At 43.5% G+C, this 19,772-nt stretch overlaps 1 protein-coding gene across 1 annotated transcript in view; it reads left to right on the plus strand.

The window, feature by feature from the left end:
- The window catches only part of PLEKHM3 (pleckstrin homology domain containing M3), a 126,705-nt gene that overhangs the window by 58,030 nt on the left and 48,903 nt on the right, over window positions 1-19,772 (plus strand). Inside the window, exons 5-6 of the mRNA XM_054044613.1 lie at window positions 2,788-2,981; window positions 18,545-18,608. Coding sequence (XP_053900588.1) covers window positions 2,788-2,981; window positions 18,545-18,608 — 258 coding nt within the window. The remainder of the gene's footprint in view (window positions 1-2,787; window positions 2,982-18,544; window positions 18,609-19,772) is intronic.

Below are 19,772 nucleotides of genomic sequence, written 5' to 3' on the forward strand. Positions count from 1 at the left end.
TGCTCATTCCTATATCTGCCCTGAGGCTGCTGGCAGGTGAGTGGGCTTTCCCATCATTTCAATGCTGAGTCACAGTGAAAGAATATACTCCAAAAGGAATACTGAGCCCTGGGGATACTGGCATCAGGTTCTGCCGTGGGAGAAAATCTGGAAACCTCCCCGTGTTCTACATTCCACTTGCTGACTGCTCTCAAAGTTAAGACTACGTACTTGCACATTCCTAGGCCTTGATACAGCAAAGCCCTTCAACGTGTGCTTGAATGCTGTGCCGATGGGGACCAAAGTATATCTGCGAGTGATCCTCGCACGGGATTTGGAGTGAGAAACTACTGAGTTCCAACCGAGCTGTGATATTGAGTGCTTGGGTGGTGCTGAGTGAATCGCTGCTATCTGACTTTCTCACCCCCTCAGTACAAGAGGAATGATACTTATTATAGGTATGGTAGCTCTCAGGTGTGTTGTAAGGCTAAATGATTTAATGTGTGTAAAAGCAGTGTGACGATGAAGATCGTTGTATTCTTCTCTCTAGTGTACAGCTGTATTAGTCTCGCTAACAGAACAAAACCAAGAGACGCCACCAAACTTTTCTGGAGCTAAAGTTTTGTGTGCATTTGGGATCTGAAGAATTTTGTTCTTTACCCGAGCTCCCCGGGTTGTTACTGATTTTCTGTTCCTCAGTTTGGACAGCGCAGTTCCTTGAGTGTGCACTGTTTAAAAAAAAAAAAATCTAAAAGTTGAGAGATGAGTGGGATGTTTAATACAGCTTCTGAGCCATAAAAGTCTGTGGAACCATGATCCTTAATTCACCTTACAGTATCTCCTGTGTTTAAAAATATACCAGTGCATTAGCTGCATAATCACTAACCTGCAGCCAGTACATGCTGCTTCAGTCTTGTTTTCCTCTCCAGATCGGTCCAGCCCCTTCGGGAAGGCCACCAGGGACCAAACTGGTGCCAAAATCACTCTGCTGGAGATGTCCACACATGGGACATCATATGTATGATATTTTTGTTAACATGGAGATTATTCATTGTGAAGCGGTACAGTTGGGATCATCTCTCACTGTAACATCTTCTTCCCTGACCTGCTCCTAATTCCAGGAGCTCGGTGGTTCTCAGCCTTTCCAGACTACTGTACCCCTTTCAGGAGTCTGATTTGTCTTGTGTATCCCCAAGTTTCACCTCACTTAAAAACTACTTGCTTACAAAATCAGACATACAAATACAAAAGTGTCACAGCACACTATTACTGAAAAGTTGTTTGCTTTCTCCTTTTTACTATATAGTTATAAAATAAACCAATTGGAATATAAAAATTGTACTTACATTTCAGTATATAGAGCAGTATAAACAAGTCGTTGTATGAAAATTTGGTTTGTACTGACTTGGCTAGTGTTTTTATTGTAGCCTGTTGTAAAACTAGGCAAATATCTAGATGAGTTGATGCACCCCCTAGAAGACTTCTGCGTACCTCCAAGGAGTAAATGTACCCTTGGTAGAGAACCACTGCACTAGCTGGTACCATCTATAAGGACATATGTTGCTTTGTCTACCTCATCTTCTACAGTACCTGCAGGGAGAGGCCTTTTAAGTCTGAGGAGACTATAGTGTAGCCTTTGCCCTTTTGTTAACCTCATAAAAGGTAGCTTTGTTAGCCTAATTCATTGGTGCCTTGCTTCAGTGTAAACACTGGTTTTAAGGACCAGAAGGACTAATTGAATTGCGAAACATATCATTTTTCTACAGCAGAGTTTCAAGTGGTTTGCAGTTCATTTTACATAATCTCAGCTCTTTTCCCCCCCTTGATAAAATGCAGAAATAAAGCAATAGGGTGGGGAGGAGTATTTGGTCTTTGAAATGGAAGTATCCTTCCCAGTTAGGACAAAAAGTTCCAAGGGGTAACAGTATCTTATTGTGAGTGCAGATGTACAGAACAATATGATGGAATGCGATAGAGAGAAAGTTCTTGAAAATGAAACACCATGATTCCTGAATAATAATAATACCCATTTCTCATCTATGCTTGTTTTCAAAAATTGCTGGATGTGGTTCTGATTGTTCTTTTAGTGTTATGTGTTTTTTACATAACAGCTAAACATGGGAGGAATTACCATTGGAATGGCTAATGGTACAATGGGTTCTGTTGTACATGTTAACCTACTTTTGACTCTCTTTTTAGGGCCCCACCCAACTCCCATTAAAGTATGAGATGACTCCAGCTCAAAAGGAGCTGGATTGGGCCTTCAATATTTCATTAATTTTCTTTGTTAATTGCATCCGACTTAGAATCACCGTGTATCTGCACACAAACACATGTAAACATTCCTAGACAGGAAAAGGCCATTGGAGGGAGTAGTTTGATGATCATTGTAGTTAGACATGTAAAAGATCTATTAGAATAAATCATTAACTTCATCCCACTGCAATGGCAGGATAATGTCCTCAATAGAGCACTATCTAATATCAAACAGATACTGTACATGATCTTCACCAACAGGGGAAGTGGTAAGGACCTGTATGGCTATGAATATCACTGTGATTTGGAAAGATAGGATAGAAGTCTTTAAAGTTTATCGTAATGTGCTCGATAAAGTAGGGGTTGGCTCTCAATAGAAGTTGACAGTGGGATCACTCTCAACTCTGCCTTCCCCAAGAGTTGGCAATGGAAATTCCAAGAGAGGGTTTCAGATTCAAATAACGATTAAAAATGCACATAAGAGAGAGGAATAAAACCATTTAAGGAAGGGCAGAAAGAAAACACATCTAAACTGCGTGCTTTGTTTTTCAGGTATCAAAGCAAGCCAAAGAGTTCCTGGAGTATGTGTACGAGGAGCCGTTGATTGACATCCAGCAGGAAAATCCCATGTTGTACAGACATGTTGAGCCGCTGGCGACTGTAGTCCGTCTGAGACAGCAGCTGAGATCTCTCCGAGCCTATTTGTTCAGCTGCAGAGCAGCAGTGGCAGAAGACCTGCGCAGGAGGTAAGAACCACGGACAACATGCAGCACAAGATTCCTGTTGTCCTGCCTCTTTCTTGTCTGCACATGTTCAGCCCTCACTACCTCCTCTTGGTTCCCATGATCCAATTCAGAAGCCATTACCCATTGTGAAAGCCAGGTGCACTGTAGTTGTCACCAGAGGCTTTTTTATACAACGAGATTGTCTGCTGCCATAGGAAGGCCTGTTTCAGTGATTCATGTGGGCTGACTGTGGAGTTTGGGTACCTAAAGTCATTCCTGCCATAGGAGCATGCTGTTTCTCCTCAGTGGTGTGTCTAAGGCTGAAAATACATAATTATCTCAGGCCATCACTGCGATAATGGAAAGTGTGTGATTTGGGTAATGTCGGTTCCTCCTTTCCTGCTGATTTTTCCTCAAAATAAAATGGGCAGATTGCAATCCACAAGTTTATTTATCAAAGGCACAATTCATTTTAAAACATGCCGCATCTAACTGCTGCTGATCGTCTCCAAACAGCTCTGAAAGACAAACAGCCTCTTCAACTCCACCAGCAGATCAACTGTAGAAAGGCCAACTTTGTTTTTACCCTGGATCTCCTAAAGAAAGGGGCTGGAGGCCTGTTTTGGATCTATCTTTTTTTTCTTTTTTCTTTTCTGTGAGGTGAATGAATCCAGACAAATGCAACTGGCTTGTTGGAACATGCATCTCTTATGCATCTGTATTTCTCAGGTCTGCTAGTAAAACAAATCTGTCACCTTCAGTTAGAAACACTGCCGTTTTGAAATGTTCAACTGCCAAAGGGAGGAAGAGTAAATGGAGGGCCTGTCCCACTCTCTGTATTGTGGATATATGTTTTTGAGGATGTGGAGGGTTGGTACAATTTGCTGTGGTGGTTTGCACTCGCTTCTTTGTCCCAGGAATGGAAGCGAGGTGATGATTGCTATTCATTAGAGAACCTATATGTCACTGCCTTGAATAATTACATCAAGTACAGCAAAGCAAAAGTGGCAAAGTTCTAGAGAGCAACAGGTGAGTTACTATAGTAAACATATTGTGTGTAAATATTTGTGTGTATGTGTTGTGGAATTGAGCAGCAACACACAGACTCGCTTCTTCAACTTTCGGGGAGCCCATCTGCAGTATTTTTAAAATTAAAGCTATTTTCTCTGGCTGTAGTGCACAGTATTATCACTTTGGCTGTCCTGCTGTACAGTTGTAATATTGCTCCTATTTTCTCTCCTTCAATTACAATAAAACTAAAAGGAGAACAGCGTTACAGAGGCTGGAGAAAAGTGGCTGAAAAGAAATTACGGCTTTTGATTAATGCTGAATGCTCTGATTAAAACAGCGAGGAGGAGGTAGGAAAGACTGAAGAGAGTCAGTGAAGAGAGTGAAAGAAAACAGATCAAAGGAGAAGTGAACAAAGAAAAGCAATGGGGCCAGAGGAAATGGGACGAAGGGGAAAGCAAGGAGGCTGGAGGAGGTACTTTGAGCTGGAGCTGATGGAAAGAGATGAGAGGAAAGGGTCCAAAGGGACTGAAGAGGCATTCAAGGGACTAGGACAAAGAGAGAATTTGAGAAAATAAGAATTGAGGGAAACTACCAAGAGGCCAAAAGGGGAAGACTGAAGAAATAGAGGCAGCTCAGGAGATGGGGTAGGAAAGACAGACAGTAAGAATTCGTCAGGAAATGTAGAAAAGGTGCGAGGTTTTGCAAGAAAAGGGATGGAAAAAAAATACCATAAAACTCTTATACCAGTAAGTAATCAAAACGAGTAAAATGTAAAGTAAGGTGCAGCTCTGTGGGAAGACAGAAAGGAAAGGACAAAGCAGGCTAGTAGGTAGGATATGTCTGTCATCTATTATATGGAGGTTTCCTGGTGACACACCGTCAAGCAGCAGCTGAAGGTACATTCCCTACAGCAGAAGGAAAAGCCCTGACTAGTGTACGGTGCTAATAAATGGGTGGGAGGGGGAAAATGCGGGAGGGGGACACACTCCCTTTCCTGACCCACAGACCTCCAGACTCCCAATGATTAAAAACAGAGAACTTTGATGGGTGTTTTATGACAGTTCTTGGGTGCCCTGTTTTCCGTATGCTCCCGATGACATAAGCCTGAGTTAAGCTTGGTCTTCTAGCGCTGCCTGAAATTCCCATTCCTCATGACCTATATATAATACACAGCTGAGAGAGGAGCACCATGGCCGGGGGCTGGGCTTGTGGCTAGAGCTTTATGCACAGTCCTTGTCTCTTGCTCCTTGTTATAGGGAAGAGTGTCTAGTTTGGTAGGAACTTGTGGGACGCTCCAAAAGCCATAGAGCGACCATTTCAAAGGCACAAAGGGCAGGTAAGTGCCCAACTCCCATTGAAAGTCGATGGGAGTTGGCTGCCTGACTCCCACGTGTGGACATCTCCAGCAGAGTGATTTTGGCACCAGTTTGGTCCCTGGTGGCCTTCCCGAAGGGGCTGGACCGATCTGGAGAGGAAAACAAGACTGAAGCAGCATCACCTGGCCGGAATTGTGCTCCAGGACCTTTATTCTGAATATGTCGCGTCCCAATATGCAGACCCTATAGCTCAGCATAACAGCTGGACAGAGAAAATGAGCTCTATTCACAAACAAAATATGTGATTTAAATCACCCATCAGCTCATCACATGGGCAAGTTACAAGGAAAGGGGAGTTTAAACAACTCTGTGAGCCGGTGCTACTAAATTTAGTGCTGTTTCCTAGTCAGAAATTAAAGGGCTGGGGGAGAGAATCCAGAATCCAGTTATCTGTCCTGTTCCAAAGGCATTCTTTTTCAGCTTGATCTTCACCTTAGTACATGGCTGGCTATTAATCACTGGCGAGTGAACACAGCATCTTGAAGACCTGTCAGAACCATATAAACAGACTGAAACAAACTGTTAATATTGCTGTCTAGAGAGAACTAAAAACAGACCGAGTAATCGTATTGGCACCTTGCTGCTTGTGGGACACTGATAGCCTTCCTTATTAGGGAAAGAGCAGATTGCTCTGGGGTGTTATCATCATCCTCATCCTCATCATCATTTTTTAAATCTAGCCCTTCCTCTTGAACCCAGATCTCAAACCTAAGATGGCAATTAATTTCGAAGTTCTCTATGTCCTCCATGAAGACTAAAATGTTTACAGTGCTTACAAGTCACTGTTTCTGAAGAATTCCAGATGGCTACAAACCAGTTTAGCTCAGGACCTAGTTGACTTAAATGTGGAAATGTTATTTATAATGCCTGGTATACATAGGTACTTTGGGAACTTTGTACAACTTGGCGTTCCTCAGAAAACTCAGGCCTGAACTGCACTGTGAACTCGAAGGCGAGTGACTAAAAAAACGAAGACATAGCTAGAGATCTCGGAAGCTAGTGGCTCAAGGTGCAGGGAACTGGCAGCCCTTATTGTCCTTAAGAATCCTAGTTCACTTGATGGACTCCGGCAACAATGGTGGCTGTTTGGGTGGTAGTTCGAAGCAGTCTTTAAAGGCAGAAGGGAAGATAAAACAGTAAAGGAAAACAAGTTTGGCTAGACCCATTAGGCCAGATCCTCAACTGGTGTAAATCAGCATTGCTCCATTGAGTCACGCCAGCTGAGGATCTGACCCGTTGTCTCTATTTCATAAGGGATATTGCTATGACCACTTAGCTGTGGCTGTCACCTCCATCTGACAAAATCGAATTGGCCTTCCCTGTTTTTAACTGAACAGGTTTACCTTTTGGGGGTTGTATTAGATGCATGCGCACGGTCAGTTCCTGGGGGAGAAACAAACGTAAGACTTAAATCTAGTGCTTGTGTAGAACTGATGCAAGCTGCAGTTGTATAGCTCTCCCAACAGTCTTCTGCTTGCCGTGTTACCAGAGAACACAAACATGCAAAGTGGAAACAGTATATCTGGTGCCTGGGGGAGAGGAGAGAAGAGAAGCTCTTGTCCATTAAACAGGTGATGCAATGTATGTGAACGTGTAAATTGAAGGAAGCATCCTTCTTGTTTTTGTGTATTTCTCCTTTAAGTGTGGAGGAGTCTCCTTGTCTCTTATAGATATAAGAAGGGCTCGTAATTTTAACCACTATGGTCTCTCTTCCTACTATTCTGGCTTAATGGAAGGCTTCTTGGTGAAGGAATTATCACCGAGTTTGTTTTTCTTTTAACAGTCTCTGGCTCTGCAACAGGTCCGCCTATCCTTTAGCATTTATCTCAGTGATTTCCATCTGTAAACACATGCTCCTTCTGCATGGAGGTGGAAGACTAAGCAGAATTCTGCATCTAATTACTTGTCCCCTCCACAGGATTATGGTTTTCTGTTAATTGCAGGACAGAGTTTTATATTCATTTAACCTGGCACTGGTTGCTTTACTAAGGGCTTGTCTATACTTACACGCTTGTTCGGCGGCAGGCAATCGAACTTCTGGGTTCGATTTATCACGTCTTGTCTGGACGCGATAAATTGAACCCAGAAGTGCCCCCCGTCGACTCCGGTAATCTTGCTCGGCGCGAGGAGTACGCGGAGTTGATGGGGGAGCCTGCCTGCCGCGTCTGGACCGCGGTAAGTTCGAACTAAGGTACGTCGACTTCAGCTACGTTATTCACGTAGCTGAAGTTGCGTACCTTAGTTCAAATTGGGGGGTTAGTGTAGACCAGGCCTTAGAGCACATTACAGAGAGATGGAATTAAAGCTTGCTGTTGCAGTCAGGTTAAGAGCACATTTCCAGTGCCACAAATACGTTCCCCTAGCTAATACTGTCAACTCTTCGCAGAACAAGAGCCCAAACCCACTGAAGTTGAAAGAAGAATTCTGTCATTTCCTACAATGAGGCCTTAGAAATAAATCTCTCTTTTTGCCTCAGAACTAGATTATTTTCAAAATATTTGCATTAAGCATTTCAAGTTGTTGCTAAGAAACTTGCACAAATGTTTCAGAGGGTAACAGAATCTTTTCGTTCACATAGCATCTCTGAGTCCAGACATGATGTCTAATGCAATCTGTCACCGTTTGTCAAATAGATTAGTAATATTAGGCGTCTAAAATGATTTAGCCTTGTTTCTTCTGTTTAAGATAGATTGCTTTAGAAATACTGCACTTAGATTCCAAATTGTGTTTTCATTAGCTGGGAGCACTACTTGAAATACTAGCTCTGCCCACATTCACCCTAATTTGATCACTTCAGAGTCTGCTTGCAGCAAACTCCAAGTACTCCAAATTGCACCTGAAAGAACAGAGAGTACCTCATTGCTTTTCATTTCATTTTAAGGTGTCTGGGAGATCTAAGCAGATAAAAGGTGGAGCTATTTAATTCCATGTAGAAACTGTCTGTCCCAAACTATTCTTCTGCATTCTGTTCTAAAAATCAATAATGCTTTGTTCCTTCTTTTGATTTATAGGCGTTCTTAAGTTTCATAGCGTTCTCATGATCTTACTTACCTTGGAGAGAAGAATTTGGGAACTTCTGCACTTAAGTAAAAAAGTTATGTCCTCAAGCAGGATTTCCGGTAAACACCAAGAATATCATTTTCATTTGTCCAGTCTTGCATGTGTGTTGATGGGGAACCTGTCTACTAATTTCAAAACAAGTATGAACATGTGCATGTCTTCTTTTCCTCCCAAAGCATCTTTGCAGACACGAGGAAGACAGTGTCATTCCTGTCCATGGCTTGTTCCTTGTCCATTCATTCCTATCCATGGCTTGTTCCTCCATTAAGCCCAACCTGGCCATATCCCTGGGTACGATGTCCCACCATCTAATCAGTGGTCAGCCTCTAGGTCGGGCTGGTCTTTGTTGTGTTTGCAATATTCTCTCTGGCCTCCTGTCATCCGTTTGTCCCCCCATCTTACTCTTTTCCACTGCAGCCAGCCCTGCGCCTTGATTTCACATCGTCTTTTCTTTCTTTCTTCATTTGTCTTTAAATCATTCTGTTTTATACCTTCCATCTTTCGCGTAACACTTTTTACTTTTTCTGGTTTCCCAGCAGTTTTGGCCTGTTTATGCTTTTTCCTGTGATGTTCTTGTTTCATGGCTTGTCCAGTTTTTCCTTGTTTGCTTACGCTTTCCAGTAACTTCCTCTGCTGTGTTTTGTATTGCTTCCTTGACTATTTCCCATCTGGTCAGTAGTGAGGCTTATTCATTATTAAGGCTACGATTTAGTCATGGGTATTTTTAGTGTAAGTCATGGACAGGTCACGGGCAATAAAAAAAAAATTCACGGCCCGTGACGTGTCCATAACTTATACCATAAATACCCCTGACTAAATCTTAGAGGAGGGGCATTGCTGGGGAGGAGCCAGGGGATGCTGTTGGGGGTGCCCGGGGCCAGCGGCACCAGCTGCCGGGGGCTGCCGAGGAGCAGTTGCTCTGGCCACCCCCAGGGTCGCCTCCCTGCCGCAGCTCCGGCCACCCCGGGACCACTGCTGGGGGCCGCCCAGCAGCGGCTGCTCGTGCAGTCCCCGGGGCCAGCCACATCTGCAACTGCGCGGCAGTCCCTGGGGCCTGCTGCCTGGGACCGCCCGAGCAGCGGTTGGTGCGGCTGGCCCCAGGGTCGCCCGAGCAGCGGTTGGTGCGGCTGGCCCCAGGGTCGCCTGAGCAGCGGCTGTTGCAGCTGGCTGCAGGGCCGCTCTAGCAGTGGCCGGTGTGGCTGTCTCCAGGGATTGCCTGAGCAGGTCCTGGGGTCAGCTACGCTGGCCGCTGCAGAAGTCACAGAGGTCGCGGAAAGTCATGGAATCCGTGACTTCTGGGACCTCCGTGACAGACACGGAGCCCTATTCATCCTCACAAAATAATGACCTGAAATGTCCTCCAAGCATCACCTTGTATGCCTCCCTCACAGACCTATTAACTTATCAAGATCAAATTTGGCTCCAGTTGCACCCATCCTTTAGTTAATCTTCATCTTTCCCATTAGTAGTTCATGATCACTACCACACTCCGCACACGGCACTTCTATAGATGCCAGTGTCCAACAGTGACTCTCTATGCCTTTCACTGATGATAATGTGGTCAATCTAGTTTTTGATTTGAACATCTGGTGAGTTCCCTGTAACCTTGTGCACGTCTTTGTGAGGAACTGAGTCCTGCCAATAATCAGATTGTGCATCACACTGCAAGTTCGTAACCTTCTCCTATTATTGTTTGTGGTCCCGAAGCCGTGTGGTCCAACATTATTCATTTGCTTACCCTGTCTGCTACCAACCTTTCCATTTGTATCTCCCATTATCAGAATCCTATCGCGATCAGGAATCTCATCTACAATGCTATCCATCTGCTGATATAGTCCATCCCTCTCTTCCTCTTCTGCTGCTTCTGTTGGGACGTAATGCAGATCAGAGTTATGTATGGTTTATTGTAGGCAGTAGTAAATGTTGCTATGACAATCTGCTCAGACACTGGTTTCCAGCTGTTCATTGAAGTAACTCTTCTCTTGTCCACTATTACAGCAATCTCATCCCTATGCTTCATTTGCCCACTTGTCTTTCTGGAGTAAAGGAAATTCTAGTTTCCAACCGTCTCTAGCCAGTGTGTCTCCTGTATGGTAGCAAAGGAAACTTGTAATTTCCTGAACTCCTCCACTACTAGTTCAGCCTGGACTAGAGCAAATAGATTTCCAACATTCCAACTTGCAATAGGTGTAATATGGTTAGCCATTATCTGAAATCAATGACAGTTTCCATTTGCTAGGCCTGATGGGCCTGGTCCAAATCCATACAAATCAGTTTGGTTTACCGTACTGTTTCTATAGCAAGTGAGTTTCAGATGTAATGGATTGATAGGCCAATCCACATCTTACACCGACATATTTTGAAATACATCTAACCATCCTTACCTGTGAAAGATATCCAGGGATTGGTGGTTTCTAAAAGCTAATTAGACAACGTACTTGTAGGTGGTCTGCGCAAAGCTGCTTACATGCACCAGTATGGACAACCTCTAGAATTCAATAACCATGAATCAGTCCCCTCCAAATCATAAGATTGGCTTAAAAATCATGAGATTTAAATAATAAATGTGGGACTTAATTCGCCTTTTGCTTTCTAAGTCTTCAAGGTTCACATTGACCAGCTTTTCTCACAGACTTTCATTTAAGTCGAGCTTCTCCCTTAATAACACGACTGCGGGAGGTGGGGCTTTCAGAAGAACACCACATAGCTAAAGACTCACAATAAAATCACAAGAGTTGTCAACAGGGAAAAACACCACACTTTCCTTAATCTGTACCTTAATTTTATTGACAAATTGAACTCCAGATGAATTGTGACATAAAATCTAGCAAAAAGACCCCGTGCGTCTGCAGGGAAGCCTAATGCAGTCCTTTACCCTGCATGCATATTTGGGATGAGTGGAAATTAACTTAAACTCTCCTGTAATTGCTCAGGTTAAATGAGACTACTGAAAAACGTGACACAGTATGATTGAGAATAGAATAAGATCTACCTTGCATCATGTTAAAAAAAAAATTTCCCCCTGCCAGCTATTATTCTCACATTTTAAGGATTTTCAAGCATCTATTAGGAAAAATAGGATCTAGGAATCACACTTTTTCCTCTTAATCCTCCTCTCTGCTTCCTCTCCCACTCCTCATCACAAAGATCTGGAAATGGTTTAAGCCCCGTAAGGTCAAAACATTCTAAACCTGGTCAAACAACACACTGCTGGCTGGCACATGAAATAGTGATGCCAATCTGTTTTTTCTGCCTTCTTAGCGGGCTTTTTTGGTACAAAAGGGCTTGATTGTGCCCATCTGCCACCTAACTTGATTTCTTTTGATTGCAGTGTGAAAAGAAGAGTTTGCTCTGCTTATCACATTTGTACTTTAGCTAGAGCGTCAGGTTGGGGAGATTAATTTGCTGTAGCTTTAGCAGAGCTGTCAGGGTATTTAACCCAGTCGAGAAAAATTACTGGAGCTGTTGGTAAACAGACTTTAAATGCAGAGCGATTACTTACTGCTAACAAAGCACTCTGGCTACAAACTTTGCCTAAATGCAAAAACTTATCAGTGATTTTATTTCCAGAAGGACATTACAAGATAACCTTTTGTTTGTGCAGTTACTTACCGGATAAGATCACACCAAGGGCAGGGATGAAATGTCTTGCAAGACTGTTGCTCTGCAGATTACATAGCGCTGTAAAAAAAAAAACACATCACCAATTGGGAAACTTAGAAGACTGCACAGAATGCTAAAGTCTTCCCTTGGGTTGGAGCTAATGTCTCCTAAGGTTCGCTTTCCTTGCACTGGCTGCTTTTGTTTCGAGCACTTTATGGTAAAACACTGTGGAGACTTTGAAACCAGCAGGACTTCCCGGGAAGTGGCAAATCTAAAATGTTAGCATTGAACTTACGTTGTATGCCGCAAACTTAACCGTGACTGACGATCCGGTTACAACACAGCCCTCCTCTGGTGCAGTTAAAAACACAGTTCTGTCTTGCAATGTAGAAGGGACTGAGCGGTGTCTCCAAATTATCTAAAAGCATAGGACAAGCTTTTAGTGTGCTGCTGCACTCAGATACCACTTGCTTTTCAGGTATCCCAGTGTCAGATCCCGAGGCAGTAGGAGATCAGGTCTTTGCTGCGCTGAGCCCCAGGACGTGCCGGTGTGGAATTTGCCATCTGTCTCCCCATCGCTATTCTGGTCTCTCCACTTTTGAAAGCTGGCTGAGAAGGACACGGTCGATTTGAATTTTTTTTTTAATTGATGCATTTTTTAAAATTCCTGTAGGGCACCCTTTAAAGCGGGATGACCTGAATATTTTGATATTCCTTTCACCATAACTTTATAAGCGTTTTTACCACTCCCATTTTTGATGTATATAAAGAAGCTTTACATCAAGGGAGAAAATAAGAGCCCTTAACTTGCAAAGATCCAAGCCCATGCTTCAGTCTTTGCAGGACTGAGATGTAAGTGACTCCACACAGGAGCAATGAAACAGACTATACCCAAAGCACTGTTACATACCCAAAGCAAACATCTGTCACTAACTTTTTATTAATGCAAAGTTGCAATACAATGTTAACATGCTCTGTTGTACATTACTTATTACTTGTTCGGGATCAGGTAAATATTCAAAGAACCTAGTTAAAGATTCTGGCTTGCTGGCTGCGGAGCCCTTCTCTTCCGAGTGCTCTAAAAAGGGTGACCACATTTTGAAATATCTGTCCTCTTTTTGGCACTTCTCGTGTGTGTGTACTTGGTGTGAAAGCTTTTTAATTACAAGGGCAGTCCATATTTTACTATATCGCAATTCCACAGGAGGAGGAGCCACATTTTCCCAATAATGTACAATACAAAGTCTAGCTGCTAACACTCAAAAAGGAATTAATTTGTTGTTCGGTTTAAAATGTACATAAGAACGGCTGTACTGGGTCAGACGAAAGGTCCATCTAGCCCAGTATCCTGTCTTCCGACAGTGGCCAGTGCCAGGTGCCCCAGAGGGAGTGAACAGAACAGGTAATCATCAGGTGATCCATCCCCTGTCGCTCATTCCCAGCTTCTGGCAAACAGAGACTAGGGACACCATCCCTGCCCATCCTGGCTAATAGCTAATGCAGATCCTTTTCACTAATGTTTTTTACTAATGTTTCAGGGATAGCCATTTCAGCCACTATGGGTTGTCTCTATACAAGGTGCTCAGTTTTGAGGGAGAAGTGTGATTTTTCAAGTTGATGGTGGACTTCTTAAGATTGAGTCTTTTATTTCAAAAATGTTAGTTTATGAACATGATCCGTGTTGGCCCTATATTTTATTCTTCCTCATTCACCCTTCTCCCACCCTTCTATTTGTATTAAAACCTCATCCGTTTGTTTTCAATGCTTACGTTTTAATAAGGATGGTGTTGGTTTTGCCTTGATTGAATTGTGGTGCCCCCTAGCACCTGAGGAAGGAGGGAGTGACACGTCAGACAAGATCGTTTAATAAACTAAAGCATTTTGGAAAGTTGTTTCACAATCCAAATTTAAACAATTTGCCGAATGGACGTAGTGCAGCCCCACTGTTGGAGCTCCCTTGTGCTGTCGTGTGTTTGAAACCGCCCCCAGTTCAGCTCCGACACGGTCACAGCACATTTGTTTAAAACTGCCCAGTGCACGGACTGTGCCGCCCACTTTTAAACCCTTTCGTAGGCTGCAGCCTCCCAGATGGAGTGCTCTCAACCCTTCTCGGCTTTGGTGGGATTTGAGGGTGTCCCACGCGCCGCACAGGACGTTCTCGGCCCCTCAGAGGTTCAGGTTCTACCATTTTCTAATGCGGTCGGCGGTGCTGCTGCAGATGCAGGCTTTAGCTGCTCAGCTGTTCATCTCCATCCTGATTCAACAAGAATACATTTTTATCATCAATAGAGAGATTGGACAAATATGAAACCAGACCAACTTTGCTTTTCCAGGGCCCAGTTTCTATGGTAATGGAAATAAGTGCTCCTCTCACTTGAGCGCCTCTTCACTTGCTCATGGCATTGTATTGTTTGTGTGTGTGTGTGTGTGTGTGTCTTAGTCTTACCTAAGAGCTGGAAGGCATTGCCAGTTTCTTTCTCTCAAGATGGAATTGGGAGGAAGGGGTGGTATTTCGCTTTCTCTCCAGCACTGGCCACTGGCACATAACAGTAAGCACATTAATTTTGGAGTGTGAGTTGCAAACTAATACATGATCCAAAAAAGGGAGATGGGAACAGGAAAGGAATGTCTGTCACCTTGGCCTCGATTGGCTGAGGTCACCTTAAATAATGACATACACTTCTACCTCGTTATAACGCTGTCCTCAGGAGCCAAAAAATTTTACTGCGTTATAGGTGAAACCACGTTATATCAAACTTGCTTTGATCCACCGGAGTGCGCAGCCCCCCTCCCCCCCCGGAGCACTGCTTTACCGCGTTATATCTGAATTTGTGTTATATCGGGTCGCGTTATATTGGGGTAGAGGTGCACTAGTAAGTGGAGTCAGTCCTCATTTTGGTTTTTATTACATGTCTGTTATCACATGTGAGAGAGTGTTTATAGGAAATAAAATATTGCCCATACTTCAGTGACCTTATGAATACTCATTGATATCAGTCATTGACAACTACTGTCTAATAGGAGTTTCAGACTTGACTTTCAATAACCTGAAAAATACAACCTTTCACTAGCCAATTATTTTCCTTAGCAGAAGCAATGCTGTAAAGACTTCGACACACAATACAGTTCCTGCCAATGTTATTACTATGTTGACTGACTGCCTGCGTGATCAGAAGAATAGGTGTGTTAATAAAATAAATTCTAGTTAGACTGAAATGTTGTTAGCTGGTTCAAAATGCTGACATCTTAGGCCTGACTTCTTAGTGATCAGTTTTAAAATCTACTGTGGACAAGTCCAAAGTGCAGTGTTATCTTTGGATTTAGTTTTTGGAAAACTTTTTTGTGGCTGGCCCTTAACCTGTAGCCGAGGGACATACAGGGATTACTTAGCCCACAACTGAAATGTGTTTATCTCTGGTAAGCTGAACACACCCTTCTGTGCAACAGTTTAGGACAGGAAGTGAAGAATACCCTATCCATATGAAACTGCAGATAGGAATTAGGTAGACAGAATGTAATTCTTTCAGCTGAAATATAGCTAGGACATATCCCTATTTGAGAAGAGTGCCGTAGAATCTTTAATAGCCACAAATGGTCAAAACCTTGGTTTTACAACTTGTCCAAAACACTGAGGCTAAACATTTCAAAACCGCCCAGGGAATTTGGATACCCCAATTTCCATTAATTTTAATCCAAACCTCTCCGAAGCAGCTTGGAAAATCTCAGCCTAAAATAACTGTTTATGAGAACCAATAGAGCAAAATTAAATGAGGAGCTTTTATTATTTTTTGGATTCACTGATGTTTTGATTTCCAATCTTTTGGCTTGATTTTGTCCAGAAATTGCAGTTGGTACAAAATATTGTCAACCAACTGCTGTTTTGTCCAGATCTATATTTGTCCCTGTTTCTAAAATCTCTTCGGTGGCTTCCAGTGTAATTTCGAATGAATTTTATGTTGTTATTAAAGTTCTTATCAGCCCCTGAATACTTTTCACGTGTGTTTTCTTTGGGTTTCTAATTGCTGTTTTGGTTCATTTCATTCCTTTGTCACACCCCAATCTGTTGTAGAACCTTGCATTGTACATTTATTAATGGATCCCACCAAGAATTCTTTCTGCTTCATCATCATTAGCGCTCTGCCCTGCAGCTGCAGGTCCCTGGACGTATTTTTGGTTTTGTATGTGCTTTGCAATTTGTGCTGAAAGCAACACACTTTTGCAAAATAGTTGCGTTCATTGCAAGATTGACTCAGTATATCCCTTGCGTAGGACACCTTTGCATTCTGTTATGATTGCCTTCATGCTGATTGCAAACCAATCTGATGTGCCGTTTGTTTCCCTTTGCAGTCTATCTTGGTTTGTATTTTTAATTAGATGCATTTGAGTTCTCTCCCTGCTTCTTACCATTTCCATGTGAGAAGCACAGCTTTCACTAGCCCTGCAAATAGCCGCAGATCTTTGCAAAGTCGAGTCTGTTTCTTACAATAAGTAATTCAGTCGCTAATTAGTCCATTTATTGTCTGCTCAGACTCACAAGACTTAACTTCATGACACAGGTCTGTAACAGAAGGGTCCATGGTCCAACCTGACATCTTGTTCCTTGTAAGGAAAATTTGCCTTTCCTAAATAACGTTCTGGAGTAGTTCACAGTATTCTTAACGTTTTTGAATGACTTTGTCTAGCAGCTTGTTTTTCCTTCATGCTCCCACTAAATCACTGGAGCTCTCTAGTGCTCCTGGACCTCCCATGTGGAATGGAGGGTTTCACCCTCTCTGATTTCCCGCAATAGCTCTTGCTTTAAAAGTGCGGCAGTCAACTCCACCAGTTCTCTGTGCCCCGTTGCCTTCCAGACTGCAAGATTTAGGTAGCTCAATTGATCCGTTCTTGCCAAAGGTGGTTTTCTTCTAACGCCATGTAGTAAGGTGTGATCCACAGGAGTACAAGAGCTTGGTCTTTATTTCCTAGCCCCAGTCACTCGACAGGGGGCAGGAGTATGAAGGGTTATTTCTCTGTCAAATGATTTCAGTCTTTATCCACTGACCGCAGTGGCCACTGTTTGCAACTCCTTGATCCTACTCAGACGATACCAGTCTTCACTCTTTCCCAAACACCGGAGGGGAAACACTGCATGAAACCCACGAAAGTCTGTTGTAAAGTAGAGATGGACTTGAACCAAAACTCCATATCTGCCCCCCTCTATCCATTGACGAAGTGTGAATTTGGATCCCAGTTTCACCCGGCGCACTCCAGGACTTCCACTGCTGCATAGCAGTGTCCATACAGGACATTACTGCAGATTCACATCCTGGCTTGCCATGCAGAGGCTTGTTGTATAGACAAGCCCCATGCCGGCTGTAATGTAACTAAATTGCAAAATGGGGAAACAAAAAGTAGGCATAAAGACACAGGTGAATGGATTAACTGTTTAATAATACTTGCTGTTACATAGCACTTTTCATCCATAGATCTCAAAGCACATTATAAAGGTCAGTATGGTGATCCATATTTTATCGCTGGGGAAACTGAGGCGTTTGAGAGGTGAAGTGACTTGCCCAAGGTCACCGAGCAGGCCTGTGGCAGAGCCAAGAATAGAACCCAGGTCTCCTGAGCCCCAGTCCAGGTTGATAGCCTCTAGGCAACACTGCCTTCATGACTGCTTACTGACAGATGACCTGCCCAGCTCTGGCCTGGTAATCCAGTGCTAGTGCTGTGCCCTGTATCAGAGAGAGAGGCCCACCTTATAGATTGCCCATTCCTTGTCTCTGACTTCTAAGAGAAGGCCAAGTAAGAGACCAGGACCAGAAATCATACCAGGTTCCTAGGAAGGTAGTGCAGAGCCATACCACTAGTTCAGAGCTCAGGTGTGATTCATAAAAATGTAGCTTCACAAATTTACTACTTGTGATTTTCAGTTTTAATTTTTAGCACGGGACATGTGAAGTGTGTATTTGGTCTGATTTGAAAATAAGGCCTTGTCTACATTAGAAAGTTTTACCGCTCTACCCAGTATAATTTCAATAGTACAACTCCTTCTAGGTTGAATGCAATTATATTGGTTATGCTGGTGTTAGCCACTCCCGTAAGGGAAGAATAATTACTATAACCAGCATAAATCACCTTTATACCAGTATAACTGTGTCCACACTGGGGCTTTTACTGGTTAAAAAAAAAAATCACACTCCTGCCCACAGTATGAGGTTTCTATTTCTGTAACTATCATTGCACGTGCTTCCCTGACAGCTGCAGAAAAACTACAGGGACTCCCACTGTATTAATTCTTTCCCTGGGAGAAGGTGAAGATGGCAAATAAAAGAATACTGTGAAAGCAGCTGATGCTTGGGAGAGTAACATAACTCCAACCCCTAACTACCACTGTATCAAACATCACTACTGTGTAGAGACCTTGGAGGAGAATGTACAATTCCCCAATGATGGCTGAAGACTTTGGAGATCTTCCTGGTTTGGGAATTTTCCAGAGAAGAGTCTGTCTCTCAGAAGCCTTATGTCCACTCATATCTATTTCCCTCTTTTCAGAATCTTCCCCAGAGAGTACCTCCTTCAGCAGATCCACCTGTATTCCCTTGCAGACCTACAGCAGGTAAGTTTCTTCCATTGATTGTACATTTCTTCTGTTTGCCAGGTAATTTCCTTTCCTGTGTGGATTACAAGAATGACACGCTTTCCCCAGCTATTAATTGTGGTGGAGTTAGCAACACATCCCAATCTCTCAGAGGTTTGTCGTTTGGCATAAAAATCTTGGCATACAGGGATGTTTTAGCCCCAAAACAAAGGTTTATGCCACATGTGTGCATTCTGGAACCAGGAACAAGTCTCTGCAATTCTTATACGAGGAAAACTCCCTCTTCCTGAGTCAAGACCACAGGGTTTGGACCACACAAAATAAGGGCTGGTCTACACTGGAAACTTATATCGGCACAGCTACATCTTTCCGGGGTGTGAAAAATTCACACTCCTGAGAGACATAGCTACGCCGACCTAAACCCCAGAGTGGGCAACACTAGGAATTCTTCCATCTGTCAATTACCTCCCCTTGGGGAGGTGGATTAATGACAGCGCGACAGGAAACTCCTCCCGTGGCTGTAGTGAGCGTCTACGCTGAAGTGCTACAAAAACGCAGCTGCCTGTGCCCCTGTAGCAGTTTAAGCATAGACGTGGCCTAAGTTAGTCCCCATGGCGCGTGTGGCTGTGTAACCAAAAGGAAGTGTGTACGCATCATTGACGAGATGGAGGCCATGTTGGCCTGGCCTACACTGGAAAATTGAGGTGCGTTAACAGGTTAGCAAAAGTATTAATGAGTGCGGTGTTAAACTCCCTGGGGAGCTCCAGACAAAGCATGGTTAGCTTGTCCCGGTCATCCCTCAAGGGTCTCTGTCTACACTCATTGCTGAGTAGTGTTAATTGAAGCTGAAGGGGGAGCCTGAGTGCCAACTTGGATTGGGACAAAAGAAATCTGATGAGGTTCAACAAGGACAAGTGCAGAGTCCTGCATTTAGGACAGAAGAATCCCATTCACTGCTACAGGCTGGGGACCGACTGGCTAAGCAGCAGTTCTGCAGAAAAGGACCTGGGGATTACAGTGAATGAGAAGCTGGATATGAGTCAGCAGTGTGCCCTTGTTGCCAAGAAAGCTAACGGCATATAATGGCCTACATTAGTAGGAGCATTGCCAGCAGATCGAGGGAAGTGATTATTCCCCTCTATTCGGCACTGGTGACGCCACATCTGGAGTATTGCATCCAGT

Source organism: Malaclemys terrapin, chromosome 11 (genome assembly GCF_027887155.1).
Source record: "Malaclemys terrapin pileata isolate rMalTer1 chromosome 11, rMalTer1.hap1, whole genome shotgun sequence".
NCBI lineage: Eukaryota > Metazoa > Chordata > Testudines > Emydidae > Malaclemys > Malaclemys terrapin.